This window comes from Simochromis diagramma, unplaced genomic scaffold, assembly GCF_900408965.1.
Source record: "Simochromis diagramma unplaced genomic scaffold, fSimDia1.1 OVJJ01000344.1, whole genome shotgun sequence".
Lineage (NCBI taxonomy): Eukaryota > Metazoa > Chordata > Actinopteri > Cichliformes > Cichlidae > Simochromis > Simochromis diagramma.
Genome location: NW_024387375.1, coordinates 10,894,320 through 10,915,593, shown reverse-complemented (window position 1 = coordinate 10,915,593; position 21,274 = coordinate 10,894,320). Strand labels below are relative to the sequence as shown.

The following is a 21,274-nucleotide window of genomic DNA, read 5'->3' as shown; positions in this document are numbered from 1 at the left end:
GAGTCTGGATGTTCTGGATTTCACACTTCTGAACCTCTGTCCCAAGGGCAGAAGTGTGAACAGTCTGTGTTGGGGGTGTGTGAGGTCTTTGAGGATGGAGGCAGCTCTCCTCTGGACTCTGCGATGGTAGATGCTCTGAAGAGAGGGCAGCGGAGTCCTGATGATCTTCTCCACAGTTGTTATCACTCTCTGCAGGCGTTTGCGGTCCATGACAGTAGTGCTGCCGTACCATGCTGTGATGCAGCTAGTCAGTTCTAGGTTACTGGAAAACCTAGCACTTGTGATTTATGACCCTGGATCCCATACCTTCGTTACCACAGATTTCTGAGACTGAGACACTATCCTAGCTCAGCTTCACAAAAACAACATTGAATGCAGAGATGGGCAGTAATGCGTTACTTGTAACTTCTTTTTACAGCGAAAAAAACCCTAAACGTCCAAGCAAGCACCGAGTGCGCTACGACGTAATGAGAAATTCACAGAGAAACTCGCGGATTCTTCCACTGACCGCTGCGGCACACCTGCACCAGGGTAAACCTCCGCCTACCCCATTTCTGCTTTACAGGTGACAATAGAGCAACAGAACCGCTAGTCTTTGATTTTATTTATTTTCTGCTGTGATTTACTTGCATCTATTTGAAAGAGGTGGGAGGTGTTGAGGGAGTATGGGGTGTCTGGCCCATTGCTACGGGCCATTCGATCCCTATACAACCGTTGCAAGAGCTTGGTTCGCATTGCCGGCAATAAGTCGGACTCGTTCCCGGTGGGTGATGGGCTCCACCAGGGCTGCCCTTTGTCTCCGGTTCTGTTCATAATTTTTATGGACAGGATTTCTAGGCGCAGCCAAGTGGCGGAGGGCTTTCGCTTTGGTGGCCTCAGAATCTCATCTCTGATTTTTGCGGATGATGTGGTTCTGTTGGCTTCATCGGGTGATAGCCTCCAGCTCGCACTGGAACGGTTCGCAGCCGAGTGTGAAGCAGCGGGAATGAGGATCAGCACCTCCAAATCTGAGGCCATGGTTCTCAGCCGGAAAAGGGTGGAGTGCCCACTCCGGGTCGGGGATGAGTTCCTGCCCCAAGTGGAGGAGTTCAAGTATCTCGGGGTCTTGTTCGCGAGTGATGGGAGAAGGGAGCCGGAGATCGACAGACGGATTGGGGCTGCAGCTGCAGTAATGCAGATGCTGCACCGGTCCGTCGTGGTGAAGAGGGAGCTGAGTGTAAAAGCGAAGCTCTCAATTTACCGGTCTATCTACGTCCCTACCCTCACCTATGGCCACGAGCTGTGGGTAGTGACCGAAAGAACGAGATCGCGGATACAAGCGGCAGAAATGAGCTTCCTCCGAAGGGTGGCTGGCCTCTCCCTTAGAGATAGGGTGAGAGGTTCGGCCATCCGGGAGGGGCTCAGAGTAGAGCTGCTGCTCCTCCACATCGAAAGGAGCCAGCTGAGGTGGTTCGGGCATCTGACAAGGATGCCTCCTGGGCGCCTCCTGGGTGAGGTGTTCCAGGCATGTCCCACCGGGAGGAGGCCCCGGGGCAGACCCAGGACACGCTGGAGAGATTAGATCTCTCGGCTGGCCTGGGAACACCTTGGTATTCCCCCGGATAAGCTGGAGGAGGTGGCTGGGGAGAGGGAGGTCTGGGCCTCTTTGCTTAGGCTGCTGCCCCCGCGACCCGGCCTCGGATAAAGCGGATGAAGATGGATGGATGGATGGATCTATTTGAAAGAGAGAGTGTAAACACAAAAAATTTTTTTTTATTTTATGTGCTGGAATGTGCAGAAAATAGGTTTAAATGTTAAACAAATTTCTTCCAGTCAGAGAATGTTGCATAGAATTAAATTTTTGCTTGATGCATAAAGTTAAAAGATTAAAACTAATAAAACAAGTTTTTAAAACAGACTTTTCCATTTGATTACACTTTGTATGATGGATTATGTAGAAAAAGTAGAATTGGGCTGAAAGATCTATTGCTTTATTACCTATTCAGGTTGTAAATCGTGTTTTTAAAAAGTAACTAAGTAATCAGTAAAGTAACGGGATTACTTTTGGGGGGAAGTAATCAGTAATTAGTTACTGATTACTTTTTCAAGTAACTTGACCAACACTGATTGAATGTGTAATTGCACTTGTATCCTGCATCCTGTCACCAACTGACAGAAAATTCTCCATAATCGAAAAGTACAGATTGGCTTGTGTCTGGTGTGTGAAGCAGTGGAGAACCTGTGTATGGGGACTCAGATTTACAGAGATAAAGTTCAGGTAGGCAAACACATGGGAAAGGGAGGGCCAAGGTTCTCGACCACCATTTTGGTCCATCAGCAGACAGGGCCCAAGCACATTCATCCTCAGTGACACAAAACACTGGAAGATAGAAAGACTTTCTCCCTGTTCACAGTGGTCTAAAGGGTCACCGCAGAATGACTTTTAAGAGTAAGCAGGCAAGGTTCGCCTAGCAGGCAACAGAAAGAGAGACACCTTCCTGTCTGGTGTAAACATTGTGTAATAAAGTATCCCTCACATGGAGGATTAAAAAAATGTAAATGGTGTAGGTGGATCTCTTCACTTAAAAATGAAAATAAATGAATAAAAAATGTATCAAGAAAAATAAGGCTAAAGTAAAGTTTTACCTTCAGAACTTCAGCTGAATGCATTATATTTTGTTTTTAAACTTTCTATTATTTTGACATAGGCTTAATAAACCTGAGGTGTATTGCGTGAAAGAGATTTTTATCCAGAGTTTGTTGATTCCAAGTGCTTTGCAGAAACATAGATATGCTATTTGGCTGGTAGATGCTTGTACCATCTACCAGCCAAATAGCATGTCTATGTTTCTTACATGTGTTAGGCTAAACCATTATGTGAAGCAGACAAGAGTTGGCTTTTGTCGCTGCTGCAGCTTTTTCACAAGCAGAAAATGTCTTGGGTAATGGAGATGTTGGCCACCAGGCGGCGGGCAAAACGTATTTTGGAGAATTCATATTTAATGCGATCTGATAAGGGAGATATATGAGACACACAGAGAATTGGCAGGTATGATTACTCTCTCTCTCTCTCTCTCTCTCTCTCCCTCTCTCTCTCCCTCTCTCTCTCTCTCTCTCCCTGTATATATATATATGAAAAAAATAGCACTGGCTGTTTACAAACTGCGTTTGAAGATGTATTAAGAACGCTGTATAAAAAACTCTTTAAGAATTTAGTCTTAAATGCAGATGTTTGTATTTCAAAATACTTGTCTTGTATGATGTTCTTTGGTCTTCAAATACCAGACTATTTTAACAACGGTGGTGGGTAAGTTTTGTATAATAATAATAAAAACAAATTTAAGGTCCACCCACTCGACTCTGACGCGATCTCACTGAAGGGTTCCCACGGATACAGGAAAGTGTTTCAGTTCGGTATAGAAAACTGGCGTAGGGGCATTTAAGCCACATTTCACACACTGAAGAACGAAAGTACTTTGAGGAGACAAAAATCTTTCTTTTCAAAGGTAGGCATTTTTCTGAAAACCATTCCCGCACACTTGTTGCGTGTGTTTTGTGGAGAATTCTGTTATTTTTCTTTTCACAAGAAGCGGGCTGTAAAAAAACAAAACAAAAAACAAATACAAACTGAAAAACAGCTTCGATCTGTGATCACCCCGCCTTCACATGACTTATTATTAAATATTCATCCGCTCTGCTGTTTTGATCAGTTTGAGAGTGTGTGTTTTGATCACGTGGAGGAACTATGTAATGGCATGAAGACATCATCTTGCCCAAATGATGTTTTTCCAACACATTTAAAAAATATATTTTTAAGGTTATCGGTACTGACATCTTAAGGATTTTTAACAGCAGTCTTAGTTCAGGTGTTGTGCCAGCCCGTTTCAAACATGCTGTTGTACAGCCTGTACTTTAAAAAATCATCTCGATTCCTCTGTCCTCTCAGATTTCTGGCCTATTTCAAAGCTTCCTTTCCTGTCAAATTTTTTTTTGAAAAGATTTTATTCGTTCAGCTGCAATCTTTTTTTAAATTGACACGGTGTCCTTGAGAGGTTTCGGTCTGGTTTTAAAGCTCTTGGCAGCACTGAAACCGCAAAGTTTTTAACGGTCTTTATTTAGCCACTAACTCAGGAGACTCGGCTGTGCCTTTGCTTTTGGATCTGACAGCTGCCTTTAATACTGTTGACCACAGCATCTTGATCTCACATTGGGGCATTGCAGCATCAGATTGGTTCAGTGGCATTAGAGTGGTTCAGGTCTGAGAGGACTTTCTCTGTGAGCTTTGGAGATTTTATCTCTTCCTCAGCTCCCTGTAACCCACACAATTTCCTTAGGGATTAATAAACTATGCTGATTCTCATTCTGATTACTTGTGGTGTTGCCCAGGGATCTATATTGGGGCCAATTTTATTCTCCATTACCTGGAGGTCTATTTTTTTTTTTTTTTTTTTTTTTTAGAAAATATAACATTTGTTTCCATTCATACACCGATGACACTCAGATCTATCTAGGACTGAAGACGAGCTGCCCTGCCCCGCTGCTATGGATAGTTACCCCACCATTACTTCAGTGTCTCGGTGAAGTTAAAGCCTGGATGGCCTCTAACTTCCCTTTAATGAGAACAAAACCAAAGTGATAATTTTTGGACCAAGTGGCAATCCCAGCACAGCTGATTTTAACCGGCACAGTCTTACTGCTTATATGTTGGAGTTATCCAGATCTGCCTTGTAAGACTGCAGTTGGTCCAAAATGTTGCAGCTCGTCTTCTGACACGAACCAAAAGACGCGAACATATTTCCCTGGTGCTTGCCTCTCTTCACTGGCTCTCTGTTCACTTTGGAGTTGATTTTAAATTTTTTATTGTTGACTTATAAAGCCCTGAATGGAAAGGCTCCTGGGTATTTGTCTGACCTCTTATGGGCCCTCTAGATCTATTAGATCAAATGATCTTCTGCTTTTATGGATACCAAGGTTGAGGCTGGTTCAAAGAGGCGATCGAGCGTTTGGGGTTGTAGCGCCTTAACTGTGGAATAATCTACCCCTACACATCAGACAGGCTCCTTCTGTGAAACCTTTTAAATCTCATCTTAAAACACATCTGTATTCACTGGCTTTTAATGCAGTATGAAAGTTATTTGTTATTTATTTGTTGTTTGGTACCAATATCATAAATTATTTGGAATTAGTTGTTTTGTATTTTTGTACAGCACTTTAGTCAACGTTGTTGTTGTAATTAAACGTGCAGTATATATAAATAAACGACAACGAAACTATTATGGTTTGATCGAGGAGGTGATCAGGGTGTCAATGGGACAGTTTGAGCACATGGGCGAGGTTCTCTCTTAAACACTACACGGGTATTTTTGAAAACGTAGATTTTCCGATTTCCTTTAAAAAAATCTCGTCCACACAAAATATCTCCGTTCTCATGTAAATGCAAAAAACCGGAGTCAAAAAGTCAAACCAGAACCCCTAACCCACTAAGAAATGTTGGCCAATCAGAAGTCTAGAAACCTGGGAGAGAAAGAGTATACAGGGTTTTGTGTCCTCACAAAACCTTAAGTACTGAAAAGTTTTATTTTTATTTTTGGAAAGGCAACTTATTTTGTGTTACTTTTCAAGTGCGTTCATCATTTTAAATGTTAAGAAATGTTAAGAAAAACATTAGGAATGAACAAAATGTATACAGCATACATAAGTTTAATAATTTTTTTTTTTTTTTTAATTCAAAACCGACGTCGGGATTTGGGTTATGAGAGCATCTGTGTTGAAGAAGCCACGTCCGAAGTTCACTCTGACCTCTCTGTCTTTCTAAATGGAGGGCCAGTAACTGCGTGTGTATATGTAAGCGTGTAAAAACTGCAGATAGTAAGATTAAGAGCAACAATATCTTGTCTCTATCCACCATTGTACAAATTCATCTCATGTAAACAATAACGTGGCGCACAGCGTGACGTCAAAAACGGCGCACACCTTTTACATTGGGTGACAAATAAAAACCTAAACGCAGAAACGGAGGTTTTGAAAATCTCCACACTGGTAGGCGTTTTTAAAAATCTCAGTTTTCAGTGATGGAAATTTGGACGAAAGGTGCAAACGCATAGTAAAATGCGTGGCACCTCCTTGGGCACAACGCCACAGGTGGCCTGTCTTTAGGCGTATTAATTTTTTTGTTAAGCTGCTAGAGCAACATAGTGTCACTGAATCTTGTTCTTTTAATTAGTGTCTGAAAAGTGTTTTAATTTCAGGTCTGGTAGCAGTGGCGGCTCCTGAAAAAAATCTCAGGGGGGGGCAATTTTTATGATATCGACTAAAATGACCCATTTAATGAGTACATCAAACAACACAATTTTAATTTGTTGCTAGGTGATTAACTCATACAGTGATACCTCATGCCCACTAGATGGCAACACACAACAGAAAGCTTTCCTCTAGCTACATAAGTTACAGGTAGAAAGCGAAAGAAATTAGCATCCAGTAGCCTTTAAGCAAAAATGAATGTGTCCACTTACTCATTACTTAGGCTACATCAATCCAATGTTGTGTGGTGTAATCAAGCAACAATATAAAGCCGGCTGCATCATATAAATCAATATGCACAGCCTGTCAGCCACGACTTGCGCTGGAACCAACTCCGACAAAAAGTCCTGTTGTATGCTTTTGACTTCTCCTTCGTTGCCTGGGTTAGTTGAATTTCGGGCTTGTCAGGTCCCAACTCTTTAACTTGCAGTTTTTCTGCCATTGTCCTTCTGGCAAAAGGGTAGGTTAGAAGCGATCTAACCGAATTTGGGGGAGGCTGTGCCTCAACCGTTAACAATACCGCTGCCATCGTCTCTCTCTGACCTTATAGCTCACTTAGGCTACTGACTGAGGTAAATATCTAGAACAGCAAATCTTCGCGCGTTTCTGCAGGGGCGCAATTTTAAAGCGCCCCCAAACCATTTATTCAGCGACCGCTGATAGGTCAAATATTTATTATTTCCCTGGCAACCATTTAATGATAGGCCTATTTTCGCTGCATATCAAGGGCGCTGTGACGAGCGCTCCCATGAAGAAGAAAACACCGTTTGTTGGTTGGAACTTAATGAGTCAGCTGGTGAAAATGTTAAATACGCCTGGCTGTATAGGGGAACACACATAGTAAAACTATCATTGAGGAATTTTTAAAAGAATATATATTTTTACTCCTCCACATTTGGGGGGGCGGAGCCCGAGCGCCCCCTATGGGCCAGCCGCCACTGTCTGGTAGTATTGTAAGTCCTGCCACGTAGTTTGCTGTTTTTTCCCCCTGCTGCTCCTTATTAGTTTCAGTTATTTTATTAATAAAAATCCTTTAATTAGTTTTTCTACGCCTTTGCCTTGTCAACAACCATATTTCCTGGGGTGTATCTCCACGCCAAGGTAGCGTTGTCAGTTCCATGTTTACAGACAGCTGTCTTTATTAAATTTTATTTCATTTTTGAGATGCTAAATCTATTTTGGCCTAGCTGAAAAAGACTTTATAGCATTCACCTTATCCCTGACTGTGGTTGCTGTCCATGGTGCTGATCAAAAGCTGTAATGATGCTACTGATATTATTATTATTATTATTATTATTATTAAAAATATATATGTAAAATATATTATTTTTGCACTCAAACACCGTGTGCGTGTGTGTGTGGTGGGGGGACTCATTTCTCTCAAACAAACCATTTTCTGAGCTGCTAGAATAAATGTTTTTGAGTCTGGTGATGTGAAAATTCGCTTTGAGTATGTGCAGAAGAGACAGACTCCAAAAAAGCTGATAAGTGTAGTATAATATACTATGTAAACTGAAATGTTTTATTGAGGAAAACTGTCTGTGGTGTTTGTCTCTTATATAGGTACAATGATGAGATGCTGTGGTCTGCTAACTGCCCAAAAGGAACCAGGTAAAAATCTGATAAACATTAAAATGAATTTTCAATTTGTCATAAAAAAAATTAATAGAGTTGCATGGACAGATGGCTCAGCAGAAAATCTAATTTTGACTTTAAAAAATAAATGCTACTATGAAGTGTGACTGTTAGAATTCTGTTTGTCTGTCAGTTCCCCTGAAGAGCATTGAGGTGGAGCTGGAGGTGAGGGACCATGTGGCTACAGTGGTCTCCACTCTGAATTATGAGAACAAGGAGGACAAACCATTAGAGGCTGTTTTTGTCTTCCCTCTGCCTGGAGACGCTGCTGTCTGTCATTTCAGTGCTAAGATCGGACAGACACAGATTGTAGCTGAGGTGAAGGAGAAACAGAAGGTGAGCTGGACAGTAAATATAACCTCATTATAAGTAAGATTATCTATTCCATGGACAAAAAGCAATGTGTGGTAGGTTATCCATAGACTTGAGAAAGGCATTTGACACTATAGATCACAATATATTAACAAGAAAACTGGAACGTTATGGTGTCAAAGCGGTAGTTTTAAATTTGTTTCCTGAGTAATTTAAGTGACAGGAAGCAGTTTGTGAAATGAAATGGTTGTTGCTCCTTATGTATGGACATTGCTTGTGGTCTACCCTAAGGGTCAGTTTGGGGCCCAAAATTCTTCAACTTATACATCAATGACATTTTTAAAGTCTCCAAAGTATTAAAATGGTACTATTTGCTCATGATACAAACATTTTCTGCTCTGGTGCTGATCTGCAGAAATTATTGGATGAGATGACTAATGAAATAAGTAAAGTGAAGTTCTGGCCTGATAAACACAAATTGTCATTAAATTTGAATAAAACACACAAGACACTTCACCTGCCGCCTACTGGTGTTGGCCAGAGGGGCCGATGGCGCGATATGGCAGCCTCGCTTCTGTCAGTCTGCCCCAGGGCAGCTGTGGCTACAACCGTAGCTTGCCTCCACCAGTGTGTGAATGTGAGAGTGAATGAATAGTGGAATTGTAAAGCGCTCTGAGGCCCCGAAAAGTGCTATATAAATGCAATCCATTATTATTATTATTATTATTATTATTATTATTATTATTATTATTATTACCAGCAAAAGCTTTTGCATTTCTGTCCATGGAGTGAAGCTGTGGAACAGTTTGAATATGGAGTTGCAGCAGTGTCCAAACATAAAGCAGTTCAAAAAGAGTTATAAAGATATAGTTATAATGATTTTCATGAAAGAAAAGGAAAATGTTGAAATTCAGTGAATGTCTCTATTTAGAAAGTGTCATGATGTGATGTATATACAGTATTATATCAGATATCTGTTCGCTATTTTTACTGCAGATTTTATCAGTAAGGAAGCTGACTAAATATTGATAACCTAAGGCAAAGGGATGGGATTAAATAAGTGTGTAGGCTACTACTTCCCACTCCTTTTTGATATGTAACTGAATCGGAACAGTTGAAGCAATATTGAAATGTATTAGCTTTATTTTGTATAGCATTATTTTCTCTTCGTTTCTTTGCTAAATGTACTTGTATATTGTTCACATGATTGAAATAAATTAACAAACAAACAAACAAACAAGATTCAAATTAATAATAAACACAGTGAATGTCACTGACATGTGCCACCTGTCCTTCAGGCTCGTGAGGAGTATGATGATGCTCTGAGCTCGGGTCAGCAGGCCTTCCTATTGGAGGAGAGTGATCAGAGTCCAGATATATTCTCTCTGAGTGTGGGCAGTCTGCCTCCAGGAGAGAGCGCCTCCATCAGGTTGGAGTACGTGGCTGAGCTGGCTGTGCAGGCTGATGATGGTCTGAGGTTCTGTCTGCCTGCTGTGCTCAACCCTCGATACCAGCCTCGGGGTAGGAAAAAACGTTGACACTAACAGAAAGCCTCAAACTCACACCTCTGCATAGAAAAAGGTTTCATAACTGCAACTATGGTGGTGGAGGAATTTCCAACCTCTTTCTCTCTCTTTCATTGAAAGCAACTGTCTTTCTCAACACTTTATTTTCAAGTCCAGAATCTATAACATGATTAGGGGATGGACTTTGGGGTTACGGAGTATCTGTGCTGTGTTAGGCTATGTCCTTCTTTCTTTCTCATTCTGCATTTATTCTGTCTTTCAAACATACAAAATTATTTGATTGCCCTTCCACTATTACTATAACTGCAGTTTCTTTGCTCTTTGTGTCATTTCTAGCCAGAATTTAAACACAGGGGTTACTGTGGCTCCTCTGAAAGAGAACACTCAAATCAGAAGTACTTGACTCCCTGGTATAACTCGCAAATGTGCACCTTAAAGCAGATAAAGTAAGCTAGAAACAGTGTCTCACTAATTTAGAAGATCATCATTTAGCTTAAAAATAGTTTTTTGCTTTATAAAAAAGCCTTCAGTAAAGCTAGAAGGTTACTATTCATCACTGATTGAAGGAAATAAGAGCAACCCTAGGTTTCTCTGCAGCATTTTATTCATTTTATTCTATTATATTGTCTACAATTGTGTACAGTATCTTATTCTTATCCTTTTCCAGTGTTTTTCTAATTTTTACTATGTAACTTTGCACTGTCCACTTTCTGCTGTAACAAAACAAATTTCCCACAGGTTGGACTAATAAAGGTTATCTTATTGTATCTTATCTTAGCACTGTAGTCAAGCTGACAAAAAGTCAGAGCTCTGCTGAGCCAACCATTCCTTTAACGTTAAATAGTAATGAATTCATGAATGTCTTCACAAATACAATTTTAACTACTAGAGGAAAAACATACTGATAATCATCTCACTGACTTAACAATGTGTAGAGTTACTTTCAGTACCATTGGTATTTATTTAATCTTTTTCTTCAATTGATCTTTCTGAGTTAACTTCAGTAATTACTTCATTACTTCCTCCAAATGATCAACATGTCTCATAGACCCCATTCCTACAAGACTGTTCAAAGAAACTCTGCCAATAATTAATATTTCATTCTTAAATATGATCAACCTATTTCTATTAAACGGCTATGTACCACAGGTCTTCAGACTGGCACTAGTTCAACTGTTACTTTAAAAGCCACCTCTAGACCCAGCAGTCTTAACTAATTACAGGACAGCCTTCCCCTAATTAGGACTGGATCAGGTGGCCCAGAAACTTCCCTGAGTTACACTGCAATAGGTCAAGGTTCCCATGAAGCATTAAGTGTATTTCTTCACTGAGTGTTTTTTCACTCACTATACGTTTACACATACCTCTGCATTTAATTCAAGTTCTCTTCCATGGCATGTCTTTGTCCTGTTTTACTCCTCTCACCCTCAACCGGTCTTGGCAAATGGCTGGCGCTCCCTCAACCTGGTTCTGCTGAACGTTTCTTCCTGTAAATAGGGAGCTTTTCCCTCTCATTGTTGCCAAGGAACTTGCTCATAGGGGGTCTTTCGAGTGTGGGGTTAGTGCCCTACAGTCTGTCTTTCTCTGCCCGAGTGTCCTCTCCTCGTCCAATCTCTAAAGTAGAGTCCAACTGTTCCCTGGACCCTCTCCAGTACCTCAACGCTGATCAAACCCAGGCCACGGTAGGTAGAGTGCTGATGTTTCTGCTGTGTGTGGTTGTTACTTATAACTGAGAATTAAATATGAATGTGTTTGTGGTTTGCAGGTCAAACTGGCTGCAGGTCACAAGTTTGACAGAGATGTTGAACTGCTGATTTATTACAAAGATGCTCACCAGCCCACTGCTGTGGTGGAGGCAGGACAGGCCTCTGCTGAGCCGGGTGAGTGGAAATGATAGGAGTAGTTGATTTGCCAATTTTAAAAATCATTATCTACTTCTGCTTGGAAGTTCAAAATGTTGACATAAACAAAAAGCAATTTCTCAGATTTTTCTGTCTGTTATTTTTCAGGCTCTCTGATGGGTGATCCAGTGGTGATGGTGAGTCTGTACCCTGAGTTCCCCCAGTCTGCGATGGCTTCATGTGGAGAGTTTGTGTTGTTAATGGATCGATCTGGAAGTATGAGTAATACTCGCATCAGCAGTGCCAGGGTATCCATAATATACTTACTCATAAACTCTTTAGTTTTATAATGTTCCTCTCACACAGTGGCCTCACTATATTTTCAATGTTCTCTTAAGGATACTCTGCTGCTCCTGTTGCAGAGCTTACCAATGGGCTGCTATTTCAATATTTACAGTTTTGGGTCCTGTTATGAACACATCTTCCCGTGAGTCTCTCCCTCATATCAAAGGCCCTGCTGTCTTTGTTAAAATATCCTAATGGGTGTTTTGGTGCATGTGTTTGTGTGATGGCAGTAAGAGTGTGGAGTACAGCCAGCAGACCATAAAGGAGTCTCTGAAGAAAGTTGAGCAGATGGAGGCTAATCTTGGAGGAACTGAGATCCTGGAGCCCCTCAAATATATTTACAACCAGCCCTGCATTCCCAATCAGCCACGACAGGTAACACACACTCACACGCTCTTCTGGTTTGCTGTCTTCGTGGGGACATCCCAATAACATAATGCTTACCCTAAACTTAACCATTAACCATAAACCAATTGTAACCCTAAAACACTAAAACCACAATTTAAGTGTGAAAAATGCCTCCAACAACGTGGGGACCTGGATTTTGGTCCCCACCAGTACAGTAAATTTCAGACTTTGGTCCCCACCAAGATAGTAAGAACCCGTATGCGCGCGCACACACACGCACGCACGCACGCACACACACACACACACACACACACACACACACACACACACACACACACACACACACACACACACACACACACACACAAACTGCTTTGCATTAATCTCCTGGAAATTTCCTTTGAACTTAATTTTACTTTCTGCTTGCCTTGCTTTAGCCTTAGAACAACTTCATCTTAAAATATAATGATTTAGGATATTTTAGCTTTTTTTATATCACCATGAAGATGCTTTATAGGGATGTATCTACATAGAGCAGATTCAGTTTCATAAAAACATTGGACAAAACTTGGACCACACACGCTCTACAAATGTTTCTCAGCATTGGCATTAGTGTACAATCTAACTTTTAATATATCACATATTTTAACCCTGTGAATATAATCGTTGTTCATGTAACAGCTTTGTTCTTTAGTTTGGAGTTCATATTAACCGTACATTGTTCTTTGCACATTACCATTAAAACATTTGTGTTTCTGAATCCTAACTCAGCTCTCAGAACAAGCTGTGTGTTTGTGGGTCTGATGTTTTGTCCTTATGTGCCAACTCTCCTCTCTAGCTGTTTGTCTTTACTGATGGAGAGGTGTGGGACACCAAAGAAGTGATAGATCTGGTGAAGAGGAACTCAGATTCTCACAGGTGAAACCACAAAAACACAAGTACGTCTACACAATTACAGAATGTCCAACATGTCCTCTATGTACTTAAAGAAAACTGTTGTATTGCAGGTGTTTCTCTTTTGGGATTGGGGAAGGGGCCAGCTCTGCTCTCATCAATGGGATGGCAAAGGAAGGAGGAGGTCACGCTCAGTTCATCACAGACACTGACAGGATGCAAGCAAAAGTAAGATATTTAACACAAAAAGAAAACAAGTTAAGCATTGCAGCAGCAGCAGCAGCAGCAGCAGCAGATCCATATTTGAGATCAGACCTGCAGTGAGTAAAATGTCTGTTCCAACTGTTTGTGTATATTTGGAGAAATTTTCATTATTTTTCAGGTGATGCAGTCGCTGCGATTTGCTCTGCAGCCGGCTGTGGTCGACATCTCAGTCACATGGGATTTACCAAAGGAAGGGTCTGTCACTGTCCTCTCTCCACCAATCACAGCACTTTTCCAGGGTCAGAGGTCACTGATTTATGCCCAGCTTACTGGACAGGTAGGAGCAGCAGCCTCTCATGTTGTTGTTTAACTATTTCATGACTTCTGACCCTGTGATTCTGTGTCAGAGTTCAGAGGCAGCAGAGGGCTGTGTGACGGTGAAGTACAGTCTGGCAGGTCATCCCTCTGAGAACCAGCTGCACTTCAGTCTCAGACCTGCAGAGGACACTGGGTAAAACAGAGTTTAAGAAACCCAGTACTCTTCTTTGGTTCATGACTTTAGATGTATTGGGTTGAAAATAGCAGTAGATTATAATGAATATGAACTGAAATATGTTGTGTTCACATCTGAAATAAAGTATTTAAATAGGTTAACCACTGACATTTACTTCTTATTGCATAATCTTGGTGACTAAGAGTCGACATGAGTAATTAACCCTCTCAAGGCAGGCGTTGCAGATTTGCAACAGTTAAAAACTAACATCCTGATTACCCCACATACATATTTTATGACTTCTTTTTACTCAGAAGTACCACTGCAGGACTTGGTTGTACATTAGCAACAAAAAGTTTAATTTGAGCCTGAGAGGGTTAATATCCTATTGCATTCAATCACTTCTGAATCTCTTCATAACTTCTACTCCGCATGCTGAGCTTATTCACAAACCTTTTAAATAAAGTAAAAAAGATAACATTCTCTTGTTTGCTGTAATTACTAACCACTCACACAGGAGGAGAGACTTCTTTCTCACTATCAGTGAGAATTAATCAGTGGAATTTGCTCATTGAGATATTAATTATAAATTCTTTTAGTCTTAATCACAAATATTGTAACAATCCAAACTCTAATATTAGCGCTATCAGCAGGTTTAAAACCTGAAGAAAGTGCTCATGTGTCATTTGGATTTTGATTACTTCTAGGTATGAGCATTTGTTTTCAATCATGGTATCTGATGTGATTTTTGGGGAGTTTGACTCCAACTCTATATAACCTTAAAAAATACAATGGTAAAAAAAACAAAGAAACACTTAAGTCACCCATCTCTTGGTGTGTTCCTTCTTATCTGCAGATTAACAGTCCACAGGTTGGGTGCTCGAACTCTGATTCGCTCCCTGGAGATGGAGGAGAGAGAGCACAGAGGACAGCAAGTTGGAGGTGTGAAGGAGAAGGTGGTGCATCTCAGTGTCCAAACAGGAGTGAGCAGTTCTTTCACTGCCTTCATTGCTGTCAACAAAGACAACAGCGAAGTGATTCAAGGACCTCTTGTGTGCAGAAATGTTCCGACACCCTGTGAGTTTTTGCCAAAAGCAAAGCTAAAAGTCAGCCACAGCTCTGAAGCAAAGATGGTTGAGCATGAATAAAACCAGTAAAATGTTTGGTTTAAGAGAAGGTCAGACCCAAATGAAAAGAATGATTAGCAACAAGATGGTAAAAATAATGTAGGTACTGATCAGACAGCAGTATGAGAGAGAGGGATGCATGTAAAAAAGCATTGGTTACCCAATAAATTTGTTCCCTAATACTTTTAAGTGTTGATGGAGTCTTTACGTCATCTTACAGTAGTTTTGACCCAGAGGATTCTGCAAATTGTTATAATATTGTCACCCAGCAACTTTTGGTGTGTATGAGTTATGTAGGAGTTATGTTATGTTATTTTAGTTATAAAATCTATGGCATTATTTTTGTGCCTCTGTTCTGAGTGTATGTATATTATTTTTGTAAGTACAAATGTTGCATTTTCAGGAGAAAATTATTTTGAATGAAGAAAAGCTTAATTTGAGCGAACAAAATTCATTGCTGCTAAATGTATTTCAGTGTTTGCTAATATCTATATACACACACAATAACAGCCCCTCTCGCTCAGTTGTTGGCATTTTCTCCTGCTCAGAAATCTGGTCTGTGTGCTCATAGACATCTACCGTCCTGCTCTCAGTGTGACGCTCATGCTTTCAACACCTCTGCTTCCTGCACGCTCAACTCTTTCTGTACACCGTTGTAAATGTGCCACAAAACCAACCAATCACAGTCTTGGATGCAAAAATTCTGGTTGGCTCGCTAGCTACTGTATTCCAAAAAACACTGTCCAAAATGTAGCTAAATCCAGTGGACTGGTTTGGTTTAAACTAGACTAAAACCAACAATGGTCTTAAAAAATAACATTTTTTAAAATAAAATAATTAAACATACTAACTGAAATGGGTTGGGCTACACCTTGGACAGTGTTTCTGGAATGCAGTAGCTAGCAAGCTGATTGGAGACCAATACAGCCAATTGTTTGTGGTGAGTCATGTATGAAGCACAACAGCCAAAAGGTTTGAAAATTCTTTTTACTAACGTGTTTTCACCTTTCTTTCTTTTTTCTTGTTCTTTTTTTGCGTTCTCAGCATTCAAGGGATTAGGTAAGGAAAAATGTCTTCTTTTGTTTGTTTGTTTTTTTTAATATTTTGTGTTTTGTAATTATAAGCATACCCACTTAGCAAAATTGGTATGGCCTGGATCTGGCCCACACAATGTGCTTACACATGGCCCACATACCGCAAAGAATGACGGCCCTTTGGTGGTCCAGATCTGGTTTGCCAGAGATGGCCCACACATGGGCCAGAACAAGGTCAGTTGCAGGCACACTGGTGGTCCTGTGCCTTATGTCAGCCTTATGTGTACTTTAATCAAGCCATGTAATAACAACATGTGCCGGAACATAATAGCGCAAAAGTAACATGATGAAACTCTGTTCAGAGAATGGACTAATTCTTTTATAGCTGCCATGACACCAGTCAGTCAGAAGTGCCGGCTTGATACCAGATCTGGGCCAGACCTGCTTGCTATTTGGGTAGGCTGCTGTCTAAAGCAACAAAAAACATATGAACCAGTTCCTGACATATAGCAGTTGAAGAGTTTTCATTGTCCTACATTTAAGAGAGATGCCATTGCATTTGTTGCACATTTGTTTAGTCAGGGCTTCCACAGCCAGTGGAATTGGAGCAGCTTTACTTTGTTTAGATGACCATCACTGCACTGGATGGATGTGGATTTCTATTTATCAGGAAGGAATAAACTTAACCTCAGTGTTAGTCATATGAAAGTAATGAATTACCAGATCACCCAGTTGGACTGTAGTGTGTGTGTGTTTTTTATAATAATGACTTGAGCTTTACTGAGTTGCGGTCTCTCTAATCTCTCAGCAGCTCATTGCTATGAACCAACAAAGTCTCACAGCAAAAAAGGGCTATTTCCTCACATGAAGAAGAAACTACCTGTCTTTTGGAACTCTCATAAGATGCCTGCCAAGCATTATGCTGCTTCACATATGTTTGTTTACGAAGGTAATGTTGGTTAAAAGTAGACACATAAAGCTTTTAGTTTCCATCATTTACAGAATATCAGGGCACTCAATAAATTCTTCATTGTTGTTGCCACATCAGACTCATCTTACCATAACACTGCACTGCAAAACTTTACATGGGAAGAAGTGAGCGCAGTTTGGTACCACAAAAAAAGGAGCAAAAAGTGCCTTACTGTAAATTTACTGTATAATATTTTTTTTTTTTTAATTAGATAGAAAGGCCATGACTGGACACTTGATGTTCAGTTATTATTTCATCTTTGTACTTTTTTTTTTCCCAGCTGCTGTGCATGAGCACCTATCCAGAGACCCTTTGCTACAGTTAGTCTCCCTCCAGGAGGCGTCTGGCTGCTGGCTGCTTGATCCAGCTCTGGCTACTGCACTGGGAAAGACCAGCAAGGAGGTGAAAAAGTCAAAGCCTGAAAAGGTGGGTTTTTGTCAGTTTCAGTCATTACAAAAAGTGATGATATGCATGTTAATCAAATTTTATGGTACAAAATATAGAAAGAAATTAAAGCTGCAAGCAGCGTTATGAGGGCCCTCGCACCCCCAGCGCGTCGAGCCACGCCCAACACCTAAAACCAGCACGTCCGATCTGATGTCACATTGATGGAATTCATGCATTTAACCACCAGCTAACATTTCAACTCATTCATTCATGATTAGTTAGTCATTCCACTAGGTGGCACTCTAACCATTATGTACAAATGGCATAACAAACATTTCCGAGCTGGAGTCTCATCACGCCTATGAGCTTTGGAAGAGATTGGACATTGTTTTTTTTAGTGACAGCAGATTACTGCTTTTTGGCGAGTGATTGAAACTCCACGTGCCGCCATGACCACCCCGTTTCCCTGAATGTAAAAAGCTTCGCAATTTAACATCACAAAGGTCTTTAGATTCTACACACTGAAGAATGCTTCAATATGATGAAATCCCTTGGAGGAGTTCGTCAAAGTATGAGGCCTGAAAAGGGGGGAAAATGTCGTCAACATTACACATTAATTTTAAAATGGCTGACTTCCTGTTGGATTTGGGATATTGCTCCAAGAGACTTTTTTGTACATCTTGATATCTTACATAAGCTTACCAGGTTTCAGACTCATAGATGAAACACAGAGCAGGGGCTGATGTTTTGAAATATTGTAGGGGGCGCTGTGGAGCCATTTTGCGCTATTCAAGGAAAATGGTTACATAACCACAATGCCTTCATCCATTTGGAGGTGTGTGCCAAATTTCAAGCCTCTATAAACTTTCCAAGCCCCTCAAAAGCCACTTCATCTTTCATGATGAACCGCGTTGCCACCAGGGTGCGCCGTTCAGTTTAAAGTCACAATTTTTGCACTGAAGCATCACGAGGGACTGATGGTGATATTCACCGCTTTTGAGGTGGCCACGATGAACCTGTGAAAATCAGTACAACAAAGTTAAAGCCATGACATTTCCTGTTGCCACTAGGTGGCGCTGTCCGTATTTCCGACAATGGGCACATCAATCTGTTCAGGGCGGGTCTGACATCATGCCTGTAAAGTCTGGTACTGATCAGACTGGATTTCATTGAGTTATACTAATTTGTTTCTTCATGGCGTGACATCAAAGTTCGCCATGCTGCTGGGGTCACACCCTTTTGCGAAAAGTCACAGTTTTCACTGTAACCCAAGACCAACTCCTTAAGGCTTTTCTGGAGAAATTTGAGGCTGCAGATGTCACCCTTCACTATACTGTACCCCAAAGTGTAAAACATGACATTTCCTGTTCCCACTAGGTGGCGCTGTCCTTGATGTCAAATATGGCAGTTGAAATATGTTCAGGGGTGGAGCCTTATCATATGTGTTCACTTTGGTCAAGGTCAGAAAATGTATGACAAAATGAGAGGCAATAAGATTTTCATGGCGAGTCATCGAAATTCGCCATGGCGCCACGGCCTCATAGTATTGTGAAAACTCAAAAGCTCCGCAATTTAACATGGCACAAGGGTGTAGTTGACACTGTCCAAATTTGAAGTATGAAGGACCAAATCCCAAGGAGGAGTTCGTTAAAGTACAAGGCATGGAAACGGTAAAATCAGAGCCAAAATGTCACCTTCAATCCAAAATGGCGGACTTCCTGTTGGGTTTAGGACATTGCCATAATAGACTTTTTTGTTCGACTCTGAACGTTATAACGGTGTACCAACTTTCAAACTTGTAGGCCATACCCATACCGGGGGCTCGCGTTTTTCAATTTTCTAGGTGGCGCTACTGAGCTAATTTTCCCTGGCCATGTCTGAGAACATTAAAATACGTAAATTTTCACCAGACCTGACGCGTGTGCAAAATTTCATGAGTTTTTGAGCATGTTTAGGCCCTCAAAAGGCCGATTCATTTGCCGGAATAATAATAATAATAATAATTAAAGCTGCAAGCAGCGTTATGAGGGCCCTCGCACCCCCGGCGCGTCGAGCCACGCCCAACACCTAAAACCAGCACCTCCGATCTGATGTCACATTGATGGAATTCATGCATTTAACCACCAGCTAACAATTCAACTCATTCAATCATGATTATAGTTGTCCCACTAGGTGGCGCTCTAACCATTACTGACAAATGGCATAACAAACATTTCCTAGCTCGAGTCTCATCACGCCTGCGACCTTTGGGAGAGATTGAACATTTTGATTTTGAGTGACAGCAGATTACTGCTTTTTGGCGAGTGATTCAAACTCTATGTGCCGTCATAACCACCCCGTTTCCCTGCACGTAAAAAGCTTCGCAATTTAACATCAAAAAGGTCTTTAGATTCCACAAACTGCAGATCGGTCCAATCTGATGAAATCCCTTGGAGGAGTTCGTCAAAGAACGGTGCCTGAAAAGAGGGGAAAATGTTGCCAAAATTACACATTAATTTTAAAATGGCTGACTTCCTGTTGGATTTGGGATATTGCTCCAAGAGACTTTTTTGTACATCTTGATATCTCCTATAAGCTTACCAGGTTTCAGACTCATACATAAAACACAGATCTGGGGCTGTGGTTTTGAAATTTTGTAGGGGGCGCTGTGGAGCCATTTCGCGCTATTCAATGAAAATGATCACAGAACAACAAAGCCTTCATCACATTGGAGGTGTGTGCCAAATTTAAAGCCTCTATAAACTTTCCAAGCCCCTCAAAAGCCACTTCATCTTTCATGGTGGACCGCGTTGCCACCAGGGTGCGCCGTTCAGTTTAAAGTCACAATTTTTGCACTGAAGCATCACGAGGGACTGATGTTGATATTCACCGCTTTTGAGGTGGCCACGATGAACCTGTGAAAATCAGTACAACAAAATTAAAGCCATGACATTTCCTGTTGCCACTAGGTGGCGCTGTCCGTATTTCCGACAATGGGCACATCAATCTGTTCAGGGCGGGTCTGACATCATGCCTGTAAAGTCTGGTACTGATCAGACTGGATTTCATTGAGTTATACTAATTTGTTTCTTCATGGCGTGACATCAAAGTTCGCCATGCTGCTGGTGTCACACCCTTTTGCGAAAAGTCACAGTTTTCACTGTAACCCAAGACCAACTCCTTAAGGCTTTCCTGGAGAAATTTGAGGCTGCAGATGTCACTCATCACTATACTGTACCCCAAAGTGTAAAACATGACATTTCCTGTTCCCACTAGGTGGCGCTGTCCTTGATGTCAAATATGGCAGTTGAAATATGTTCAGGGGTGGAGCCTTATCATATGTGTTCACTTTGGTCAAGGTCAGAAAATGTATGACAAAATGAGAGGCAATAAGATTTTCATGGCGAGTCATCGAAATTCGCCATGGCGCCACGGCCTCATAGTATTGTGAAAACTCAAAAGCTCCGCAATTTAACATGGCACAAGGGTGTAGTTGACACTGTCCAAATTTGAAGTTTATAGGACCAAATCCCAAGGAGGAGTTCGAAAAAGTTCAAGGCATGGCAATGGCAAAATTAGAGCCAAAATGTCACCTTCTCTTCCAAATGGCGGACTTCCTGTTGGGTTTGTGTCAATGGGCCAATAGACTTTTTTGTTCGTCTTGGCATGATGCACATGTGTGCCAAATTTCATACATGTAGCTCAAACGATGTGGTCGTAGGGCTGCATTTAACAAGGCATAGGTGGCGCTGTAGAGCCATTTCCCAGTGCTCATATGTAAAACCATTAAAATACAAAATTTTTCACCAGACCTGATGCGTGTGCAAAATTTCATGAGTTTTTGAGCATGTTTAGGCCCTCAAAAAGGCCCTTGTTTGGGGTGAATAATAATAATAATAA

At 41.1% G+C, this 21,274-nt stretch overlaps 1 protein-coding gene across 1 annotated transcript in view; it reads left to right on the top strand.

The window, feature by feature from the left end:
- The first annotated feature begins 3,362 nt into the window (after positions 1–3,362).
- LOC120719888 (von Willebrand factor A domain-containing protein 5A-like) overlaps positions 3,363–21,274 on the top strand; it is a 48,851-nt gene continuing 30,939 nt past the window's right edge. The window contains exons 1-13 of the mRNA XM_040009452.1: positions 3,363–3,485; positions 7,843–7,890; positions 8,048–8,250; positions 9,525–9,747; positions 11,250–11,434; positions 11,518–11,632; positions 11,762–11,901; positions 11,992–12,080; positions 12,169–12,313; positions 13,125–13,204; positions 13,294–13,408; positions 13,563–13,721; positions 13,792–13,895. Coding sequence (XP_039865386.1) covers positions 7,848–7,890; positions 8,048–8,250; positions 9,525–9,747; positions 11,250–11,434; positions 11,518–11,632; positions 11,762–11,901; positions 11,992–12,080; positions 12,169–12,313; positions 13,125–13,204; positions 13,294–13,408; positions 13,563–13,721; positions 13,792–13,895 — 1,601 coding nt within the window. The 5' untranslated portion in view covers positions 3,363–3,485; positions 7,843–7,847. The remainder of the gene's footprint in view (positions 3,486–7,842; positions 7,891–8,047; positions 8,251–9,524; positions 9,748–11,249; positions 11,435–11,517; positions 11,633–11,761; positions 11,902–11,991; positions 12,081–12,168; positions 12,314–13,124; positions 13,205–13,293; positions 13,409–13,562; positions 13,722–13,791; positions 13,896–21,274) is intronic.